This window comes from Hippichthys cyanospilos, chromosome 21, assembly GCF_059441005.1.
Source record: "Hippichthys cyanospilos isolate Australia breed blue-spotted pipefish chromosome 21, RoL_Hcya_1.0, whole genome shotgun sequence".
Lineage (NCBI taxonomy): Eukaryota > Metazoa > Chordata > Actinopteri > Syngnathiformes > Syngnathidae > Hippichthys > Hippichthys cyanospilos.
Window position 1 is genome coordinate 6,605,761 of NC_142389.1, and position 22,658 is coordinate 6,628,418.

General features: G+C 38.6%; 1 protein-coding gene across 2 annotated transcripts; it reads right to left on the bottom strand.

Moving 5' to 3' along the window:
* Window positions 1-2,882: 2,882 nt before the first annotated feature.
* Window positions 2,883-21,032, bottom strand: LOC148406378 (sodium/potassium-transporting ATPase subunit alpha-3-like). Of its 2 annotated transcripts, none has more exons than XM_088404895.1 (23): window positions 20,822-21,032; window positions 13,518-13,631; window positions 13,186-13,245; window positions 12,819-13,022; window positions 12,444-12,557; window positions 12,233-12,367; window positions 12,055-12,172; window positions 11,130-11,218; window positions 10,875-11,054; window positions 9,735-9,933; window positions 9,374-9,618; window positions 9,108-9,300; window positions 8,793-8,968; window positions 8,588-8,724; window positions 8,360-8,510; window positions 7,412-7,580; window positions 7,190-7,344; window positions 6,542-6,665; window positions 6,329-6,474; window positions 5,857-5,987; window positions 5,357-5,458; window positions 4,618-4,709; window positions 2,883-4,486 (listed from the first exon to the last, which is right to left on the bottom strand). In XM_088404895.1, the coding sequence occupies exons 1-23, from the start codon at window positions 20,825-20,827 to the stop codon at window positions 4,458-4,460; spliced, it is 3,069 nt and encodes a 1,022-aa protein (XP_088261021.1). In that variant the 5' UTR covers window positions 20,828-21,032; the 3' UTR covers window positions 2,883-4,457. The 2 variants fall into 2 exon arrangements, with proteins under 2 accessions (XP_088261021.1, XP_088261020.1); XM_088404894.1 differs by lacking the exon at window positions 20,822-21,032 and adding an exon at window positions 17,652-17,731.
* Between the last annotated feature and the right edge of the window lie 1,626 nt (window positions 21,033-22,658).

Below are 22,658 nucleotides of genomic sequence, written 5' to 3' on the forward strand. Positions count from 1 at the left end.
GAGAGGAAAAGGTTTTAGAGAAGGTAGGAGATGGAAAGATGTGTGTGTAATCAGGTAGGTAGGAGATTGAGAGGTTGTGTGTTTGTGTGTGTGTGTGTGTGTGTGTGAGTGTTCCTATATTCCTAAATTTTTTAAATGTTGACATCATTCGGTATTATTACTCCAAATGTGTGCCACTCAATACAGATTGCAAGTGGTAGCTTCAAGGACAGTCTGGAATTGTCATTTTCTTTGAATTTATACACATATGTAATGCTTGGTATAAAATGTACAGTTGGCGCTTGCAGTTCAGCACCCTTGGATTTGAAATATTTTTTTCCTGTTTTTATTGAGCTATATTTTTACATTTGGGGTTTATCTTTTTTATGCTATACAGTGACTATTTATTAGTATTTTTGAAGAATTTTGGGAGAATTTTGGAAAGAAAATCAAAACATTTTCATGCTTTATGCTGTGGCAGGGACATTACTTGTTTCTTTTCAAATTAAGAGCAAATTAAGTTGAACATGAAGCAACAATTGAGTTAAAATGGCTCCTATGTTTTAATTTTGTTTTGAGTTTTGCATTTTATATACTCTTAGTTTTCATTACATTTTAGAGCATGTAAAATTATTTATTCGTTTTTTTTTCCCCAGAAAAAAATGTTCAATTGTTGATTTGCAGTAATACACTAAAAAAAAAAAAAAAAAAAAAAAAAAAAACAGACGAACATATTTCTTACAGGGTTTTTTTCAGGGATCAGTAAGTCTAACCTTATGGCTGTTAACGTGACAGAAACAGTAAAATTTTCTTTTCAAAATGAGATCAAATTAACTGGAACATGATCACGTATTGCAAAATTGTGTTTTAGTGACTAACTGTGGTTAGTTTTAATTAGTTTTCTAAAGCAGGTTAGTTAGTTTGAATTACTTTGATTTTTTTTCTGAAAAGTTTTAATTTTTATTATATTAGCGGTGACAGGAACAATCAATTCTTCCGATTAAACTAAGAGCAAATCGATTTTAATTGTTGTTTTTTTTGGAGGGAGGGAGGCAGGTGGGGGGCTTCACTGTCTTTCAGTTTTTATTAGTTTAAAACAATACTCGTAAAAAAATCAAATTTAATGCTTTGTAATGCCATGACAGTAAGAGGACAGATTTATTTTTTTTAAATTAAGAGTAGATTCATTGAAGCACGTTGACATTACATATTACATTTTGAAAAGTATGACAAAACACCTCTTCATACTGTTTGTGGTCCCCATATGCACCTTGGCCACTTGGGGGCGGTATAATACAGATATGCATAAACGAGAAGTAAATGATCACAACGGGAAGTAACATTTCTTTGCAGAAGATAAAGAATATACGCACACCCGTTTCATTTTTTCGAGGCTTGTTATCGTTCCCTAATCAGTGATGATGGCTTCGGTCACCATGGAGACAAAAATTGACACGCGGCGACCTTGCGGTGGCCCGACGCCACAAAGAGCGCGGGTCCGGAATGAAGTGTTGGCGTGTGTGTGTAGAACAAGAGGAGGAATCAAGACAGAAGAGGTGACCTATGTCCTCACTTAGAGGTGTGTGCAGCACCGCTCACTTGCTCCGTCAGCCTTGTAATTGTATTCATGAAACACACACACACACACACACACACACAAAGGAGCAGTGTGAAGTGAAAGTGTCCAACCTGAAGCCGCTTTTCTTGCTTGTTTTCACCGCGCCTTTTTACACCTCAACTCAAGGTGAACCTCCACTCCAACAACTGCTTTTTTTCCGCTCCTTTACTAGTTTCCTGGACTGGAAAGTTTTCCATCTGAACCTACTCACACACACACACGCACACGCACACACACACACGCACACGCACACACACGCGCGCACACAACATGTTGAGATTATCTGTAATATTGTCATGTTCGACTTTGTTTTAAAAACTATTTTCGTCAGGCCGCTTTGGTTGTTTTACACTACATTGGGCTCAGTCGGCTTTATTCAGGATGTAATTTCACTTCCGAACACTAGATGGAGACAGGATTTAGTGTAAATTGTTGGTATTTTTTGTATTAGTATTACTGTGTGCTAATTAATATTAAAAATCGTTTTACAACATTTTTCATTTTAGTTACTCATTATTTTGGTCTTATTGTTATTTATATTTTTTATTGTTCTAATTTAATACTTAAATAAAATTAATGTAATTCTTAAAATTGAAAAAGGAAAAAATATATCATAAATACATTTGACAAATATGTTGCAATTATTTTGCAATATGTGCTATTTTTTACATTAAAAACACGATATTGTAAGGCCCCCACTGGTTAACTACATTTTTTTAAATGTACAGCACAGTTAGGAACTGTTTTGGTTTTAAACTACATTTTTGGGTGATTAATTTCACTTCTGACCACTAGAGGGCGACAGACTTTAGTATCAATTTGAAGTAAACAAATATGTTGCAAATATTCTGCAATATTATGTGCTATTTAATTCATTATAATAATCATACATTTTATACATTTTTGTGACGTAATTGTCGTCAGGTAGTAAATGTCAAACGCTCCTTTATGATGGGTGTAATTTCACTTCTGACCACTAGATGGTAGAAGTGTAAAGTTGAAAGAATAAAAAAGCAGGAAGTATTCAAAGTAATTTGAATGAAAAAAAACAATATAATAACTGAAATAAGTCTACATGGAACTACTTTTTTTTTTGTCTTTTTTTTTTTAATTTCATGTACTCACCCAGAAGTGTGAAGAAAGTAGAATCCTGGGGGGGCCTGTCTTCACATCAAGACTAAACATTTAGATTATGCTTTGTAAAAAAGAAATTGTCTGCCATTATTTAAGAATTTTATGGATGTGAAATTTTGCTAAGAAAAACGACGCCGAGACAGCGGAGACGTCAGTAACAACTGTTCACAGCGTTTATTTCCATTTTCATGACACAAAAACAAAATGGAGAGCAAAGTGAAAAAAAAAGAGACATCTTCGATTTTATTTCTTTTTTTTGTTCACCTTAGTACGTTGTTTTTTTTTTTCAACAGTCAACGTTGAAATCAGGAATGAAATCTCTTTTTCCCAAGACGCACAAAGATTCAAACTTTTTTTTTTCTCGGGAGGAAAGTGGGTTTTTGGCAGGGGTGGGTAAAGTGTGCCTCGCCTTTCACATTTTCTCCATTATTTGAGCCGTACTGAATTTGTAAAATATTAAATTAAATTTAAGTTAAATTTGGGGGAATATTCAGCCCCCCAAAAAAACTTATCACTCATTTTTTGCTGCTTTTTTTTGTTTGATTATTGTGCTATTCTAAAAAGCTCGGCAGTGTTGAATTTGAATCATTAAAGAAATGTTTTGCTTAGTGAGCATTTTACAAAAATGGCAGTGTATGCCAGAGTGCTTCTCAATTGTATTTTGCCATGCCCCCCCAGGACAGAAAAAAAAACGTTTCTCCCCCCGCTATAAATAAGATTATTATCTAAAAAAAATACCTTTACTGTCCATGTACAATCATTTAAAAAAAAAAGTTTTATTTTAACAGTAATTCTAATTTGCATAAACAATTTGACATGCTGAATTTTTACACATATTATTGTGTGTATTTTTTGTTTTGTTTTTTGAACTCATGTCCAAATCTGCAAATTAGTTTTTTTTTTTTTTTTTTTTGAAAAGCGAAACACAGCCCCGGAGCAGCAGAGTTTACCCACCCCGGCTGGTCTAACAAGGACGGCAGGTGTTGCACGGCGTTCACAAATAAGACTAGCGTCAACATAGAAGACAGGTGAAGGCGTGTCATATTGGGGGGGAGGGGGGGGGGGCGTAAGGGGGTGAGGAAGAAGAGGAAGAGAGTGTGCTTCGTCACGTGCGAATGAAAACAAGAAGCTCTTACAAATCAAAATATATATATATAAAAAAAAAAAAACAAGCCGATAAAACATTGTGAAAAGGTGGCGCAGGATTGGTCGTTACGAATCAGAGGGGGTGACAGGAAAGAAGTGGAACCCAAAAGTCAGAAGAAAAAGGTGCCCAAGCTTTGATCCGGTTTTTTGACAAGTGGCACGGCGCAACAGTGGAGTTGAGAAAGCGGCGACGGCGGGCGCCATGGCAACAAGCATCGGCACAATGGCGGCGGTTGGCAGTTTCGAGCTGAGTGTCGAAAAAATAAAAAGCAACTCTGTCGTTGGTCCCGGCGCCATCTTGTTATCTTTTGTATTTTTTTTTTTTAAGTGAAAACGAAGATGGCGTAAGAGTAAACATCGGCAGCTCGTTACCGTGGCAACGTGCACTTGTCTACATGTAAACAACAACAATGGACGCCACTTTGTGGTCTAGTGCGTGCATTTGGAATGTGCGAGACAATCAGTTGACAGTATGAGTGGGAGGGATGAGGGGCGGGGCTTAAGAAAGAGGGGAGGGGGCAGAGACAAGGGTGGGGGGGGGGGGGGGGGGCATATGAGACATTTGTGATGGTTTGATAATTTAATAATATGTCTCCTTTTCCACCCAACCTGAACACAGCACAATAAAAACAAAAAGAAGAAGAAAACACAAGAGGGTTAACACATTTTGCGATTCTTAAATTTATGTAATAACGCAGATAACGGATTATTCGCAGAGTGTGAGGTTTGTGCACGCTTACCTCCGGGGTTTCGGCGCAGGATGAGCTTTCGGATCTCATCGTAAACAAAGATGAGGAAACTGTACGGGAAAGCGCAGAACCACCAGCTGGCCCTAAAAAGTAAAAAAAAAAAAAAAAGCAAAAAAAAGTTATAAAGTTATTAGATTTAAATAAAATTAAGGAGGGAAATGAAATAATACATCAATAAACAATATACAGATATTTTCAAAATACTAAACACTATTTCTTGTTAATTACAACATTTTAGCGTTTTCAAAATAAAATATTAAAAAATATTACCCAGTTAAATTAAAAGCTATAAATATTAAAATAAATAACAATAATATTGATACAATATAAAATATATGAATATTAAATAAGTAACTATAATAAGAATGATTAAAAAAATAAGAATAATCAAATTAAAAATAGTTTTCAATTACCCAGTTATCAAAATTCTGTTAAATACAAAACACACAACAAAAAAATACTACTTACTCTAAATATCTTCACTATTTACATGTATTTATAAATTATAAAATGAATAAAAACAAATTTTTATTTTATAATTACCAAGTTGATTTTAACGCTATTCCAACAGAATTAAATTAAAAGCATATAACAATAACATACAAAGAACACATAAACAATCACAAAACAAAAACTTAAGTTAAAAAAAAAATACCCAGCTGTGACTTCGCACAAGGAGTAAAAATTTCAAATTGAAGCATGTAGGAAAGTCATATTTGCTTGCACCTACTTGAGCGGATACATCCGTAGCGCCACATCCATGCCGGGGCAGTAGGACAGGAAGGCGGCCAGAGCAGTTTCCTCAAACAGTCCGAATATCAAAATCTTGTTCCTGTGGGAAACGTTAAGCCATCAACAAAGGACAAAAAAGGCCGCCTGAATGAAATAAAATGTTACGGAGCTAAATGATAGCCAAAAAAGCTGCACTAAACTGTGAGCACAATTATTAAAAAATGTTGAATAATCAATACTTTTCTCTCTAAAAGTCTGGGGGTGGTTATCTTTGTAAGGTTGCTGACATCTAGCGGCCGCTAATGACAACTACAACTAGAGACCGAACGCTGAGCGTCAAGTAAAATTTAGACCGTTTTTCATTCAAAATGAATACATTCAATTGTAATGAATTTCAAAAACTTGTTCTTTGCAACATTTATTATCTTTATCTTATTATCACACGGAAAATCACACAGTATCACTTTAACGCGACAAACTGGAATGAAAAGGACAGACCTCATGCCTTGCTGAAAGACGGAGTTGCGTCGAGTCTTGCAGATGATGACGTCGGCCCACTGCACCACCACGATGCTGACGAAGAAAGCCGTGTGGCACGTGAACTCCACGATCTTGCGCTGCTCGTAAGTCTGGCAAATTGGAAAGATTGACACTTTTCTTCGCTGGTGCATTTGCGGATTCGGGAAAATTGAGGCACCGCATTCACACGCTCTATTGCAAGATTCTTTCGTGAAGCATTAAAAGTGGTCCGTGTTGTATTATAAACAATCAATCTTGTACTTCTTTTTAAATGTACTCTTTTTCTTTTTACTTATTTGAGTTTTTAAACGTCTTCTGTCGTGTATATTTTTACGTGGGTGCCACCCAGTGTCCAATAATTAATTGGCACACTTTTAATTGAAAAAAATCTACATATAAAAGCTAAAATGAGTTTGCTATATTTAGTATTCACAGGCTATGTGACGCATACCCATTGCTGCCCGTAACTGTCCTCCAAGTCGTTGTTGGAGCGGTCATCCCAGTTGAGACGAATCCCCATCAGCACGGAGGGCCGGAAGCCGTTTTCCGCCATGATGACAAAGTAGGCGAAGAAACCACCCAGAGCTTGGATCATACCTGGGGACGCGGCGGCACGTCAGGCGAGGCGGGGAGCAAACGCCGGAGGTGAAAAGAAGCCACCTACCGATCTGGCCGTAGGCGATGCTGATGAGACGCTCGTTGACCAGTTTGTCCCTCATGGGGTTGCGGGGCTGCCGTTTCATGATGTCGCTTTCCGCCGCTTCGTACGCCAGCGAGATGGCAGGCACCTGATCGCAGAAAATAAGACTGAGTGGGCTCTGTGTTCTTTTTGTCTTTTCTTTTAACTCAAGGCCCATACCGATATCGAGTATTAGCAGTAAAGCTGTTTGACAGAGGTGGGCACTTCGTCAGCACTGACGGATTGTCCGTCAGTCTATCACCGATGGAAGAGCATACTGGGAATGCAGAACCAATTTGCATCCTTTCTCTGATAGGAGGTTGGCCAGGAAATGCAAGATAGAAGTTTTTTTAAAGCTAAAAGTTTTATATATTAAAAAAAAAAGTCAAATTTTGCCCTCTAGTGATGGCAGAAAGTTGTGCGAAAAACACAACCGACCGACAATGACGGAAAGTGGGCGGGGCTCTGACAAAGGTCAGACCAGCAAAACAATGTAAGTTCCACACCTCTACTAACTAACCATGAACAATATTCATCAAATTGCTGACTTTCTATCCCTATTGGTGTTGATTTTGTGGATGCCCTTTGGCCACATTAGTTGGTAGGCGTCCCAATACTTTTGTCGGCACTCACCATGTCGGTGCCCAGGTCAATGCAGAGGATGGTGATGGTGCCCAGAGGAAGCGGGATGTTGACCAGGATGAAGAAGAGGAAGGGTGTGATCTCGGGTATGTTGCTGGTCAGCGTGTAGGCGATAGATTTCTTCAGGTTGTCGAAGATGAGGCGGCCTGCCCAAGACGCAACCGCATCACGTCTCGGTCTCGCCGCGTCTCGCCGCGCCTCGACTCGCCTCACCTTCCTCCACGCCCGTGACGATGGAGGCAAAATTGTCATCCAGCAGGATCATGTCGGCGGCTTGTTTGGACACGTCCGAGCCGGAGATTCCCATGGCCACGCCGATGTCGGCCTTTTTGAGGGCGGGAGAGTCGTTGACGCCGTCGCCCGTCACCGCCACGATGGCGCCCTAGCAACAGGGGACACATTTGCCACCTTCATTTAGATTTCAACACCAAAGTTGGTTAGTTCGAACGAAAATATGGAGCTACCGGTGCGGAGAACTCATGTTTTTCTGGAAAACCCTTTGGACGTACTTGCAAATACATTCAAACATACTTGTTGTTTAGGCACCATTTTTATGGTTCTATTATAAGGTCAATTCAGCAGTTTTCTGGCTGGGCCAAAATATAAAACTTGATATAATTTTGGTCATTTTTGACCCAATTGTTTGAAAAGTGTAAAAAATGTTGATTAAAAAAGTTACACTCAGAAACTGTTGGGTCAAAAATACCAGAAAAGTGGCAAAAATGGATAAAAAACGAGAAAAAAAACAACATTGAGTGAGTCCTCAATTGACCCAGTTTGAATTACATTTCAAACCATGTGTTTGAAGTGCATAAAATGTTGGTTGAAAAAAAGATTACAACTAATAAAAATTGGATCAGGTTTTCGCCCTAGTTTGTGTAAAATTAATAAAGCGTTGGGTTGTTTACCTTTCAACCCAAATTGGGTTATTTCTGACCCAACTATTTTTAAGAGTAGCATTTTTATCTTATCTCATTAGCATGTTTAGGCGTATTTGCAAGTGTGTTCGGACTCCTGCTTCCATAATGTTGTTTGTTTACTAATATAAAGAACTAACATAAGAATTAATATAAACTTAGCTCATTAGATTATTTTTTCAATAGAAAAAAAATATATTTGTAAAATACACTGCTTTTATGTGTGCTTGGTTTCTCACAGTACCTGTCTCTGACAGCCCTCAACGATGATGAGCTTCTGCTGCGGTGACGTTCTGGCAAAGACGATCTCGGTGTGATTCCTTAAAATGTCGTCCATCTGGTCCTGGTTCAGGTCTTTCAAGTCCGTCCCGTGGATCACGCAGGCTTTGGCGTCCCTGCGGCGGAACACCAGGACCATTAAAAAAAAAAGCTTTGGACTGCGTTTGGACATTTCTGCATATCCGTCTCTCACCTGGGGTTCACCTGGCTCACGGGAATGTTGAGCCGCGCGGCGATGTCCTCGACCGTTTCGTTGCCCTCGGAGATGATGCCCACGCCCTTGGCGATGGCCTTTGCTGTGATTGGATGATCGCCCGTTACCATGATGACCTGAAAAAGAAGCAAATGTGTCAAGGGGACTGAAGAGGTATGAGAAGAAAGAGTAAGACGGCGCCCACCTTAATGCCGGCAGAACGACACTTGCCCACGGCGTCGGGCACGGCGGCACGGGGCGGGTCAATCATAGACATGAGGCCCACGAAGCAAAGGTTGTCCGTCTGGAAGTTGACGTCGTCCGTGTCAAAGGCGAAGCCTTTTGGGTAGGATTCCTCCGGGAGGAACAGGTGGCAGAAGCCTGAAAAAAAAGACAACTTAAGTTACGTTTCTTTGTATAGATTAAAAAATGGACATTTCTGAGGAAAACTCCGTATTTTTGTCGTCTAATATCCTACGCCTGGTTTTGCCAATACTTAATAAATATTTGAAAAACGTACCCAACACTCTTTCCCCCAGGCCTCCCAATTCCAGGTAAGCGTTCTGGAAGGCCTCCTTCATTTCATCGTCCATGGGCTGCTCGCGACCCTGCAGCATGATGGTGGAGCAGCGGTCCAGGATCCTCTCGGGGGCTCCCTTCATCACCAGCAGGTAGCGTTTCTCCGACTCGTCATCGCTCTCGTGAATGGACAGCTGGGGACCATCAAAGTACCGTGGGACGCCAAGCTAACTGCGGGCAGCCGGGCTCGGACGGCGTTTCACCAACCTGGTACTTGTTGGTTGAGTTGAAGGGTATCTCGGCCACCTTCTTGTTCTCGTCCCTCATGGTCTTGACGGCGCCGCAAGAGAGCTCGATGCACTTGAGCAGCGCCGACTCGGAGGCGTCGCCGGCCACTTCGCGCTTGAGAATGGGCAGCGACTCCTGGCCGGCCTTGAACACGGCGCGGTTGCACAGCGCGGCGATGCGGGCCAGGGACACCCACGTCGTGGAGCTCTTGTCGAAGGACGAGCCTGAGGAACCGGATGCTAACGTGACTCGAGCGCTTGAATACTGTAGAAGCTTCGGTGCTCCAGCAGCATTATGGCGCAACGGGATGCGGCGGCGCCATGCTGATTCCATCATTCACCTGACTGGTCCTCGGTGGTGTCGGCCTCATGGATCGTGTTGTCAAACCACATGTGGGCCACGGTCATCCGGTTCTGGGTCAGCGTGCCAGTCTTGTCCGAGCAGATGGTAGAGGTGGAACCCAGAGTCTCCACCGCCTCCAGGTTCTTCACCAAACAGTTCTTGCGGGCCATTCGCTTGGCGGTTAGCGTGAGACACACCTACCGTGTCAAAAGGACAAAATCAATGACAACCTCACTGGGGAATGACATATTTTTATATTTTTTAATAAAAAGTCCAGGCGTTCAATCCCATTGTTGTATTTTTTCTTTTTTAAGAGTCCAGACATTCAATCCCAGGAACCTATTGATATTTTTTCAGATTTTTTTTCAAGTGTTTGGGTAAATGAATGCCTGAAAATGGGTCGTACTAAATGAATTATGTACTAACGTATTTAATTACTGTATACATTAATCAATACTGATTACTGTAGTACCTAAAGTAATTACTTATTTTTTTGGTACTAATAATAGTCAGAATAAAATTTTATTTAATCACAAATTTAATTCAAAGTTAATTGATCCATTTTTGTTTTCTATTAAAAGCTACACATATTGAAAGGATAATTATTAGGTGTCTCTTTTAATTGTTATTAAATCAATACCAAGCATCGTGAAATGTAATTAATAATATGGCTTGATTTATGTTACCATTCATCAGTCATTTTAATTGAAGTGATGTTTTTTTTTGTTCCTACGATATATGTCGTGGGACATTTCTATAAAGGTTAAGAGTTGGAATTTGAATTAGGACGTCAATATTTAGCTTTTACCGAAAATATCATCTCCAAGTATCGGTAATCGGTCTCCTTGACTATTAAAAGTCAGGACAGATCTAGCTATACTTTATAAAGTGAAATTTGTCGAACATTTACATTTTTTCCAAGAGAAAACATATGTGCAAGTATGTTTTTTAATTTCCCTTAATCTCCATTAACTAATTATAGAAAAAAAAATAGAAATTTTTATATTTTTGGAAGTGCAGATTAATTATGGAGAAAAACAATAATGGGAAAGAAAACTGTCAAGGCTTGAATTAAAACAGAAAAAATTAACATCAAATTAAATCAGGAATTTGGGGGGGGGGTGTTCGTTGTTCTCACAGTGACGGTGGCCAGCAGGCCTTCGGGCACGTTGGCGACGATGATGCCGATGAGGAAGATGACAGCCTCCAGCCAGGAGTAACCCAGGACCAGGGACAGGACGAAGAAGGTGACGCCCAGGAAGACGGCCACGCCCGTGATGATGTGGATGAAGTGCTCAATCTCCTTGGCGATGGGCGTCTGGAAAAACGGATTGCGTGATGTCATCAATACAGTTGGGGGTAAAAAAATATTAATTAAAATTATCCATCTCACCTTGCCGGTCTCCAGGCCCGAGGTGAGGGTGGCGATGCGGCCCATCACCGTGCGATCGCCCGTGCAAACCACAATACCGCGAGCTGTGCCTAGACAAAGAATGGGATCTTTTGTGCACAATCTTCAAAGCACTAACCCGAATCTAAACAAAAATATTCAAATAAACAGTTCCAAAAGATTTAATGAAGCTGCATGTGACTAAATGACTACACTCTAATGAAATCCACTCAAAATTTTATTAAATTATATCGTCGTTAAAGCCACTGTAACACATTTAACAACATGCAAGTTAATTGCATTCGTCTTTTGTGTACCACTAGAGGGAGCCAGTGTGACACAGGAAAATTTCTTTGTCTTGAAAATGCCATATTACAGTACAATATCATTTATTTTACGTTACTTAATTTGGATTTGTTTTAAATGTTAACAAATATGGAACTTTTTTACCATGAAGCTTCCGAGTAAAAACATCTTAAATGTAGCTTTTTCGTTTATTATTTGCTCAAAGTTTTATTGTTCACAATAAATTCATTATTTAATAGAACTGTAGTTTGTATGAGTGATTCTTTTGTGTACCACTAAAGGGAGCCAGTATGACAATGAAAAATACGTTGTCTTGAAAATACCATAATACAGCACATTCTCATTTATTTCACTATTTCATTTTATTATAAGTTAAATATTTAACTTCTTTACTACCAAACTACTCAGCGAAAAAAACTATAGTTTACAGCAATCATTGGTAGTGAATACGTTTTAATCGAGCATCTTAAATGCATCTTTTTCATTTCAAAAATCGTTTATTTAAATTGCTCACAATAAATTTACTATTAACTGGTCCTTACTTTGTTCAAGTGATTCTTTTGTGTACCACAAGAGAGAGCCAATGTGACATCTTAAATGCAACTTTGGATGACCGTCTTACCCTCCACACAGTTTGTAGAGAAGAAAGCGATGTTGCGGGTCTCCAGAGGATTTTCATGGGTGCAGTCTGGCGACCTGGTCTGAGGCTCCGATTCGCCAGTCAGGGACGAGTTGTCCACCTGCATGCAAGATGAATATATAGCAAGAGAGCGCTACCAGAGCGCACGCCTCGTCATCACCTTGCAGCCGTGGGAAGAGATGATGCGGAGATCGGCGGGGATCCGGTCTCCTCCCTTGACCTCCACCAGGTCACCGGCCACCACCTGCTCGGCGTTGATCTGCATCTTCTCCCCTTCTCGGATCACCAGGGCTTGCTAGCAACACGCAGTAAATTCTGACAATAAGCTTCCCAAACTTTTTCAAGAGTGTGTGCGCCACATCTGGAAGTACCTGGGGGACCATGTTCTTGAAGGACTCCATGATCTTGGAGCTCTTGGCTTCTTGGAAGTAGGAGAAGCAGCCGGTGATGATGACGACAGCAGACAACACGATACCCAAGTATAACTGGAACATAAAAGAGCAAACGTGATGAAACTGACCCCGTGTGATAACCTGAATTTTGTTTCCAGCAGTTCCGATGACCCTTGAACGCCCCCTGGTAAAGAGGCTGTGACAAACAGCAAAAGTTAAACGCCCCCCTGTGGCAGCTCATGACCCGCCGTTGACATTTTGTTAACAAAACACTTCCTCGCACACCAGCTCCCAGTGGGGAGCAGATGGCCGTAACTCAGCCGACTTCACCCGCTTCTGACTTCCCGCACTCACGTTATCGCCGGCGGGCTCGTCTTCCGTGGCGGCCTGGATGGCGTAGGCCAGAAAGCAGAGGATGGCACCGATCCACAGCAGGATGGAGAAGCCCCCAAACAGCTGGCGACAGAACTTGACCCACTCCGGGGTAGTGGGGGGCGGGGTCAGGGCATTGGGGCCATCTCTCGCCAAGTACTCCGCTGCCCTGGCGTTGGTCAGACCCTGGGCAACATACCCAAAATGTTTATATATTTACGTCATAAATAAATAAATAAACACACATATTATATATATATATATATATATATATATATATATATATATATATATATATATATATATATATATATATTTTTTTTTTTTTTTTTTTTTTTTTTTGACTTACTTGGACAATGTCAGTGGTATATTTCCTGCAAACTTCCTCCACGGACATTTTGTGCTCTGTCTACGAAGATAAAAAGTTCAAAGGGAAACAATTGGTGAGCTTTAACCATACTACCACATCTTTGTTCATCTATCTATGGACAAAAGGACATATAATTATACTGACAAGAAGAACAGTAAGCTTATTCATTGCCAGTCAAGTCAAAACAAATCTTTGACGTTTCATAGCCGTCAATGGCCGTGAAAACATCAAAAGCCCTTCCACTAGATGGCAGTAAACAATTACACCACACAATATTAGATTTACAGAGCAAGGACGGTGCCCCGACTTACGATAGGGACTTCCTTCTTAAGGTCATCCATTCCCTTGCCTCCTTTCTTCTTGGGCGACTCCTTCTCATCCTTGTCCTGAGTGGTGGCCACACGGTAGCTGTCTGACCGTCCATACTGTCAAATAAAAAACGACAACAATGAAAAAAAACAAATCATTATTCATTACTGTTATAGATACTATGAAGACACTTGGCACTTGAGATGGCTGCTTCAAATATCTAATAACTTTTTAATGCCGTGACAAGAACAGTATATTTTCTTTCCAAAACAAGAACAAATTGATTGGAACATAAATCAACTTCTTGCTAAATGTGCTGTAAACATTGCAGACCATTTTTTTTAATTTCACATGGGAATTGTAAATAAAAAATACCTAGAAATATAATCTTTACCCAAACATTTGTTGAGTCCCATTTGGCAGCAAGTCCGGCACTGCCATTTTTGTGATCATTGTTGTTGTTGTTTTTTTTTTTATTTTTATGCATTGCACGTGACTGTTTTTCTCTTAATTCATAATTTACTCTATTCAATCAAAACACTGTTTTTATGGTGCCCTCTGCCTTCAATGGTCCTAGCGTGGAAGACATTGGGATTTAAATAGATTTTGATTGTTTTATGTGTGAATGTTTCGTGTGCCATCTGTCATGCGGCGTCCATCAGATTACAGCTGTTTACTACACTGGCAGATTAACCCAGTGAACAACAATCATCTCAGTCAGTCCGAGTGCTCCATTGACTTTATTCAAAGTGTCCATTCCGCACTGTTCCCATGACGTTACAATCCCTAAAACTGTCGAGCAGAATAGTGGATTCATTTGCATTTTAATCAGGAATTTCAAATCGCAAGAGGCCATTTGAATAATTCACGAATGATATGATCATTTAGAATTAGCAAGGAGCCGAGAGAACGCGTGAATCACCCTGGTGGAGATGCTATCTGCTACTCTGGCAATTTAGCGCTAACAAGGCTCATCAATAGTGAGGATTAAATCAGTCATTTGCCTAATTTTAATACACTATAGGGTACTATCGATGCTTGCATCTAATGTGGTCTATGAATTAGCTGCTGTTAAGAGTTGTAACTGTTTTGGCATCAACATATAATTTAGTGACTTTGTTTCCTAAAACGATGGGAAACCCTATTAAAAGCTACCGGGCCCTATTAGATTTATGGGGCCCTACAGCTAATATGTAATTGGGCCTCTGTTAGCAGTGGCAAAATTCCAAAACTCAAATTAAATGTATTACATATCTGTTGAGTTTTGGATTGTTTTCCTGCAGTAGAACCCAAGTGCTTGAATATTTTCCTGCAGATTTTGCTGGAAATGTCCAGAATTTTTGGGTTCACGAATCACAGCAAATAGTCCAGGTCGTGGAGGCACAAAGCAACCCCAAACATCATAGAACCACCACTGATATGTAAATATTGTTTTTGATCAATCACATCTGCAATAGTAATCATAATTAAGTTACACTTGGAGATTTTTTTTTTAAGTTCTTATTCCTCAAGGTCTTTAATCAGCTACATGTTACCCTGGACATGTAAACCGCTCCAATCTGGTTAAAAAAACAACGTGTCACTGAAGTATTTTTTTTTTTTTTTGCAGCAGCAGCAGCTGGGTAATGCTAGGTACTAGGCTAGCTTGCTGTGCAGACTTGTACAAGCAGAAACAACAAATACAAAATTAAAAACAACCCTATTAAGCATACTGACAAGTAATGAGGAGTCGCTAAGTTTGCTAATAGCTAATGTGAAATGCAGAGTCGAGAAACAGCCAAAATAAATAGTCTGTCAGTGAGCCAGGAGCTGTGAACAGCAAATATGTATCATAATTTGGACTTTTATAGTAAGGTGACAAGTACATTAGCAATTTAGCACAGACAGGAAGTGAACCTGCTAACCGTACCAATGGCCATTATGAAGAGTTTGAGGTAAAAATAAATAACATAAACAGTTATATGTTATGTTTTGCACCACAGAGATGAGATTAACATAATACATTTCAAAATCGCAATTATTTTACTATATTTTATGTTATTTTTGGTTTATTGAACTAACACTTGATAAAAATCGTTATGTAAGAAAATTCGTCAATATTTTTGCAAAATTGTTACTGCACCGTGAAATTGTTATAAGAAATCATATCATAAAAATTGCAAATCTTTTTGTTGTTGTTACTAAAATCACTTAGTCTAAACAGTTTATTTGGGATTTAACATAGGAGGGAAAGTATTTTTTCACATATCTGACAACTGCATTTTAGGTTTACTTGGGTTAACTTTCTTTGGTGGTCTTCGTTAAAATTGGGGGCACTATGCACAAAAGTAAGAATTTGAGACGAGGGCAAATCATTTTCCGCGGCATTTGATTTGTGGACCGTCGATGTCGTGGTTACACACACATGGATTACACACAGATCAGTGGAGCAGTCGACCTAGAAACTGCTATCTCTATGCGGGAGGGAGGGGTGAGGAGGGGGGGGGGGGAGTCTTCCATAATCCATGCCTTGGTGCCTCACCATCTAAACCAGCCTGCCCACCTCCCTTGGGAACGCCCACCAGCTTGTCGGCTTTTATCTAATCACAAGCTTGAACGTCCATCAGTACGATGACTACCATTGAAACATTCCAGCCCGTCGCAGGTGAACGTCCACGGTCATTATTCGCCATTAGCATCGCCGGAAAATGGCAGTCGCCGGGGATTGACGCCTAAAGGCGGTTTCCTAGCAACATCCAATCCATGGGGGGGAATTTGATCGTTGAAGGAGGACGACAGAGCGATGCTGGAATTATTATTTTGTTCCCAATGATGTGCCTTGTGTGAAAGTTTATTATGTAACAAGAGTCTATGGAAACGGCGCTAAGGCCTGACGTCACGGCACGCCGGCAGAACGAGTGAGCTCACAGAGCCGCGTTGGCATCGATTCAAAACTCACACACTGGTACTCAGATGGAAAACAGATATAGACGAAATATTGACAAATTATGCAACATGCACAATGATTTAAAAAAAAAAAGCAAGAAGTAAGATTAGAGATGTTAAAATAAAATCAATTAATCAACAACTAATCGATGAGCAAATATCGACAACTATTTTTACTCAACAAAAAAATGGGGCTGAAAAAAAAACACTTCGGGGGTATGTGACATGTTAACAGGATTTGTGCATGTATCAGCAAATATAATGGTCTGCTTTTCAATGTTTTTCATCTTTCTTTTCAAATTAAAAATAAATTAATTGCAACATGAAGCAACATATTGAGAAATTGTGTCATATTTACTCCTTTGCAAAATGTTTATTTTGTTATGTTTATATGGATGCGCATTGCCATTAGTGACATTTGTCTGGCAGATGAGCCAGACATAAAACAGTAAAATAATAGGGCACATTTTATTTTCAAAATTCAATAAATGAGCAATCTATTTTAAGTCATTTTGTTTTCATCTATTTTTGATTGAGCTGATTAGGGGGTACAGAGGATCCCCGGGTTACCGCGTCCCTAGCTTATGTTTTTTCATGTTACAAAGTGGAATACAAAGTTTTTTGGGGGGAGAATTGTCAGTCAGGATGCTCAAAGTAGGTTCACTGGTTCTTTAAAAAAACGTGGCTAGTATTTACAATGTTAACTATCCGAAAAACCCGTTAAGTTGCTCAATTTCATTGTAAAATATATCAATTTGCATAAAAAAAGCAGCCCCTCTGATGGGTCGAAATTTTTTAAAGGCGTCGAAAATCCTTTTTCAAGCCATCAGTGAGCTTTTCCCAGTAACTTCATGTCTAATATGCTAATTTGTTCCGCAATTAACAAAAGGCGAGAATGACAAGACCTCCAGCGTGAAAAATTATGCCTGCCATCTCTGGCAGCCGTTAGTTGCACGATGGGTAACATTCATCCTCTTTATCACCTTTTCCATTGCTTTGGTGAAAATTATTTAATCATTTCTGACGATCTAATCACCAAAAATGATTTTTTTAAAATAGTGGTCTACATAGTTCAATTTCGTTATCGCTGTGGTATAATTACAATGCACTAGATAATTGTCAGATGGCTTCTATAAGAAATATTTAACACATTCATACTATATTGTTTTAAGAAGTGTACAAACTTTCTAAAAAGGTTTAGTTGAACTGACATTGAGGGTATTGTGGCGCCTGGAAATATAAAACATATCCTGCGGCTCCTCTGCTCTCTCTGCTTCTGCCATTTTCTTTCCTTTGTTCAGTCTGTTTTGGCGCAATGCATCGTGGGAAATGTTGCATCCCCAGGAACTATTTGCTGTGGACTAACAAGATGCATTATGGGATACATTGAAGGCACTAGAAAGGGGGAAGCTAGTTGAGGTAGGATGGCATTTGTCTACATAAACATACATACATAAACATACATACAAATGTTCATTTAACACCCTTATTTTTTTGAAATATTATTTTGAATTAAAAAAAAATAGATACACACACACACATATATATATATATATATATATATATATATATATATATATATATATATATATATATATATTTTTTTTTTTTTTAATTCAAACTATAGGGAGCTAATTACTCTAAAATGTTCATTTGATGCCCTTATTTTTTGAAATATTATTTTGAATTAAAAAAAAAAAAAAAAAAAAAATATATATATATATATATATATATATATATATATATATATATATATATATATATATATATATATATATTTTTTTTTTTTTTAATTCAAAATAATATTTCAAAAAAATATAGGGCGGTAAATGAACATTTTAGAGTAATTAGCTCCCTATAGTTTTTGTGTTTTTCCAGTGAAATTCAGTGTAACCATTTTTTTCAAATAACATGTTAAAACTTCACAAAAAGTGCCCAGAATATGTAATCAAGTTAACCTAAATATTAAAAAAAAAATAGCTCCCTGAACTTCACAGTTGAAAAAATTATTAGCAGCCATGAAATACAAAAAAAAAAGGCCAATGTCGATATTTGTCAAAATGCCAAATATTGGCGCCGATAATTGGTCTATCCCTATAGTAAATTGCAATACTGGAAAAATAAATACATTTTCATTGTATTGTTTGTCAATTTATTCAGCCTGATTCCCAACAGCCTGTGTGAATCTGTCATGTTTTTTGTTTTTTTTCCCCCACTTCGACGCCTCGGCACATTTCCCCACAATCCTCCTTCAAGGTGACACGCATCCTGCTCAGGCCTTGGCCGTCCTCTCCTCCAAGCGGGAACACCAATCCCAATCTGACCTTCGCCCCATCCTCATCGCCAGCTGATCCCCGATTGATTGACCTCAGATGCCTCGTCAATCCCGCCCCGGCCCCTCCCCCAGAGTAAAAATCACACACAAATTAGCCCGGGGCCATCTCGTGTACAAAGCCCGACAAGGTCTCCGGCCCGGGCCCGACGCGCTCTCGTCTCGCGATTCACTCCAAACTAGCACGAAGGAGAAGCCCCTGCCAATCACATTTCAGCGGAAGGACTGGATGGGACGTTCGCTACAATGCATGTTAGCATTAGCGCTAATAGGCCCGGACTTTATTGTGACAATACATGAGTATTATTGAGATAATTGAGATAATTGAGATAAAATCACGATTTCTTTTACAAACTCTTTTTTGCGCCTTGTCTCCATATAAATTGCTTCAAAATTGGAGCATAGGTGCTAGAAAAGTCGTAATCGTAAAATATACATTTTTAACTGAAATGCTATGGGTAAAAATGAAAAAATTCACATTGAGTTATTTCATTTTTTTGCCCCCCAAAAATGAAATCTCGCGGTTTGTGCATAAGGTGCACTGGATTATACGGCGCACCTGAGAGTGCGGAAAATATGGTAATACATAATAAATAATAACAAGTTAGTTAGTCAGTTGTGTACAAATGCTGTAAATGGTAAAAAGTTAAAATTATAATAAATATTGGCCATTTGGATGATTATTTTTCACCGGTGTTTAAAGGGGAATAATTGGCTAATCAAATAATCCTACCGATTAATAACGACATAAACTCAAATGCTTGCTAATGTGGGAGGAGCTATGAGATGACGAGAGGACATCCTAACAACGTGAAAAGTGGCAGCCATTTTTTTTTAACACTTCAATTGCTTCAAATAACGTCCCCCCCCCCCCCAAAAAAAACACACACACACACACAAAAACTAACTACGTGCTTTCGTACATAACCAATTCTGCTGACCGCATTACTTTTCTTATCAATAAAGACTAAAACTCAATGTGGGAGGAACTACCGGATGATGGAAAGAGACGTTAATAGCAACGTGAAATGTGGCAGTCATTTTTGGAATTTTTAAGAATAAAATACAGAAAAAAATGCTTAAGTAGTATATACTTATGTCCATATTGCGGATAGTGAGAGATAGTCATCCACTATCTTCTTGATGCGCTAAATAAATCACATTTTTTTCGACGATGATAATTTTCACCAGTTGACTAAAAAAATGGTGGCGCTTTTCACAGAAACTTTTCAGTCCGTTTTTCATGTATTTATTTTTGCAAAAACATTTCACCGAAAAGCCTTGATCCAATTTTCAAAATTCTGAAGTGACAATTAAAAAAAAAAAGACTTATAAAAATCCATCAGATTGCGCTTTTAGATTTAGCAGCTTCTTCATTCTCTGTATTTTTATTTTTTTTTTCTTTTGGGGGTGAGGGGGTGTCAAAGACGGGACAAAGTCAACGATGAGAAGCAACAGTGATGCCATCGCCGCCATTGATGAAGGCCACATTGAACAAAACGTCTAGGATCATTTTGATATGGGTTGTGGATTTGCTTTTGTTATTTTTTGTCATTTGAAGTATTATTCATTGAAAATAAAATCATAAATGCAACTTTTACGGCATGCATTTGGTCTTCATTAGTCAAATCACTCATCCAAATCATTTTTTATAAATACAAATGTTTTTGACAAACGAATGGCTGCAAGTCCCCAATCTGTCATCACAATGCAGACTAAATGGCGTCCCGTTTTCATGGAGATTGTTTTTTTTTTTGTGTGTGCATTTTTTTCATTATTTTGTTGGTGGAATATCAACAATGCTTTTATGAAACGTAAAAAAAAGAACGAAAAAAAACGTCGTATTTCCTAGCCCAAATCTGACTATATGTTTACGCCCATTTAACGCTTTCTCGTCGTTCATTTAATGCTCTTAATGTAACGCGTTACTCAAGTACTCGGTAACTGGAAGATGAGGATTGACTCGTAAAAACTCTCGCAGAAACGGAGATAGGAGAAAAATCTTTTTTTGTTTGTTTGTTTCAACACATTCACAAATGTCGTCCTTACCCCCATTTTGCCTGTCTTGAAAGGTTCGGTTCGAGCAGGTGAACTTGTCCTTTAAAAAAAGCTCCTCAGGTGGGTGAAGAAAAAAATCTTCCCTTAATTGTCTGCTTCGGCCCTAAAGAGACATAAAAGTGTCATGAAGACGTTGTTGAAATTGAAAATATCGCCACAAGACTCTAAAACGCTGCTGTCGCTCTCTCTGTGCAAAAGATGCCGCTGGAGAAAGTAGAGCCGCGCAGATGTTCGGATGCCGTGTACTTCCGCGATGCTGCTCGCCCCAAGGACTCCGCGGAAGAAAATAGAGCCGAACAAAAGCGCGTTGCAAGTACAGAAATGGGGGACCGATAGTTTACAATAAATGTTTTAAGTTTTAATTTTCCTCCCCCCCCCAAAATATCATGCAGTAGATTTCATAAAATACCGTACGAAAATACTGGTTGAGTCCAATTAATAATCCATAAAATAATCATGAAAAATGTGTTTTGTAAAAACAAACAAATAAAAAAACATTTGGTTTGAATAAAAAACAACTTTTTGGGTTATTTAATTTGAGCCAACACCTTAAAAACATTCAACCCAACATTTTGGGTCATTTAAAATTTTTGGGTTAAATAAATAACAGGAAGTATTCCCAAAAATGTTTTGTGCACAAACCAAAACAAGAAAAAATGAGCTGTTTTGTGATTTAATGTTTGACACACAATTATTGACTAAGAGTAACATTTAAACACCCCCCTACCCAAACAAATGTATTTATTCATTTATTAATTCAACTCAAACTTTTTTTATAACAAATAGGTTGTTGGGTTTATATATATATATATATATATATATATATATATATATATATATATATATATATATATATATATATATATATAGCTATATAATCCACCCAAAAACTTAAAACTGTGCAAAATAAACATAAAAAATTGTAGTTCAACTTTTAATAATAACCCTAAACCCGAATTAATAAATCCCAAAATGTTTATTAATAAACCCTAAAAGGTTTATTAATTTGACCCATTTTTTTGTTATCTAGTGCACCCTTATATAAATGACAAGTTTTTTTTTTTTTTTTTGCTCACACCATATACACTGGGTCAAATGAACAATCCCCCCAAAATGTGTTTTTTTTTTTTTTTTTTTTAGAAAAGAAATATTTTTTGGCCAAATTTTTTGCGTTTAAAAAGATAACTTCAAATGCCGGGTCAGTTTTTGACCCATTTCAAACCATTTTTGTCCTACCTCTTTTGAGCAAACATAAGAGGAATAAAAGCGTCGCCTTAAAGTGTCGTTTTAAAATATTATGTTCAATTTTTTTCCCCCATTTACCTACAGGTTGTGGCAGCCTGGCATGAATTTTAATGCACCCTTTTGCAATATGAGCCACTTGAAATGAGAACAGACACATATCGGCAGTAAATTGGAATCCTGCCCTTGGAGCGACAGTGTAAATCCAGCCGTGAGTCATATAAGTGTCATATACCCAAAGCTTAAACATCCATATAGATCTAAAGCACAACTGCATCTCGAAACACTTCATTCTATCAATGAACTACAAATCTGCCCCTTTAAGTCACTGGCTCCACTTTGCACCAACCAATCATAAGCCAGGAAATGTGTCCAGACCGACCTTGTAGACGACCTTGACGGAGTAGAGTGAGGGTAATGCGCCGGTGGAGAGAATCAAAGAATTGAAAGAAAGAGAGAGGGCCAAGGGTCTTTCCCTTTCTTTTGCCTCCTGTTCACATCATTTCACAACACACACAAACACACACAGGTTCACTGTGTTGTGAAATCCAGCTGGGATGAGATTGAGGTGAGAAAGGATAACAAA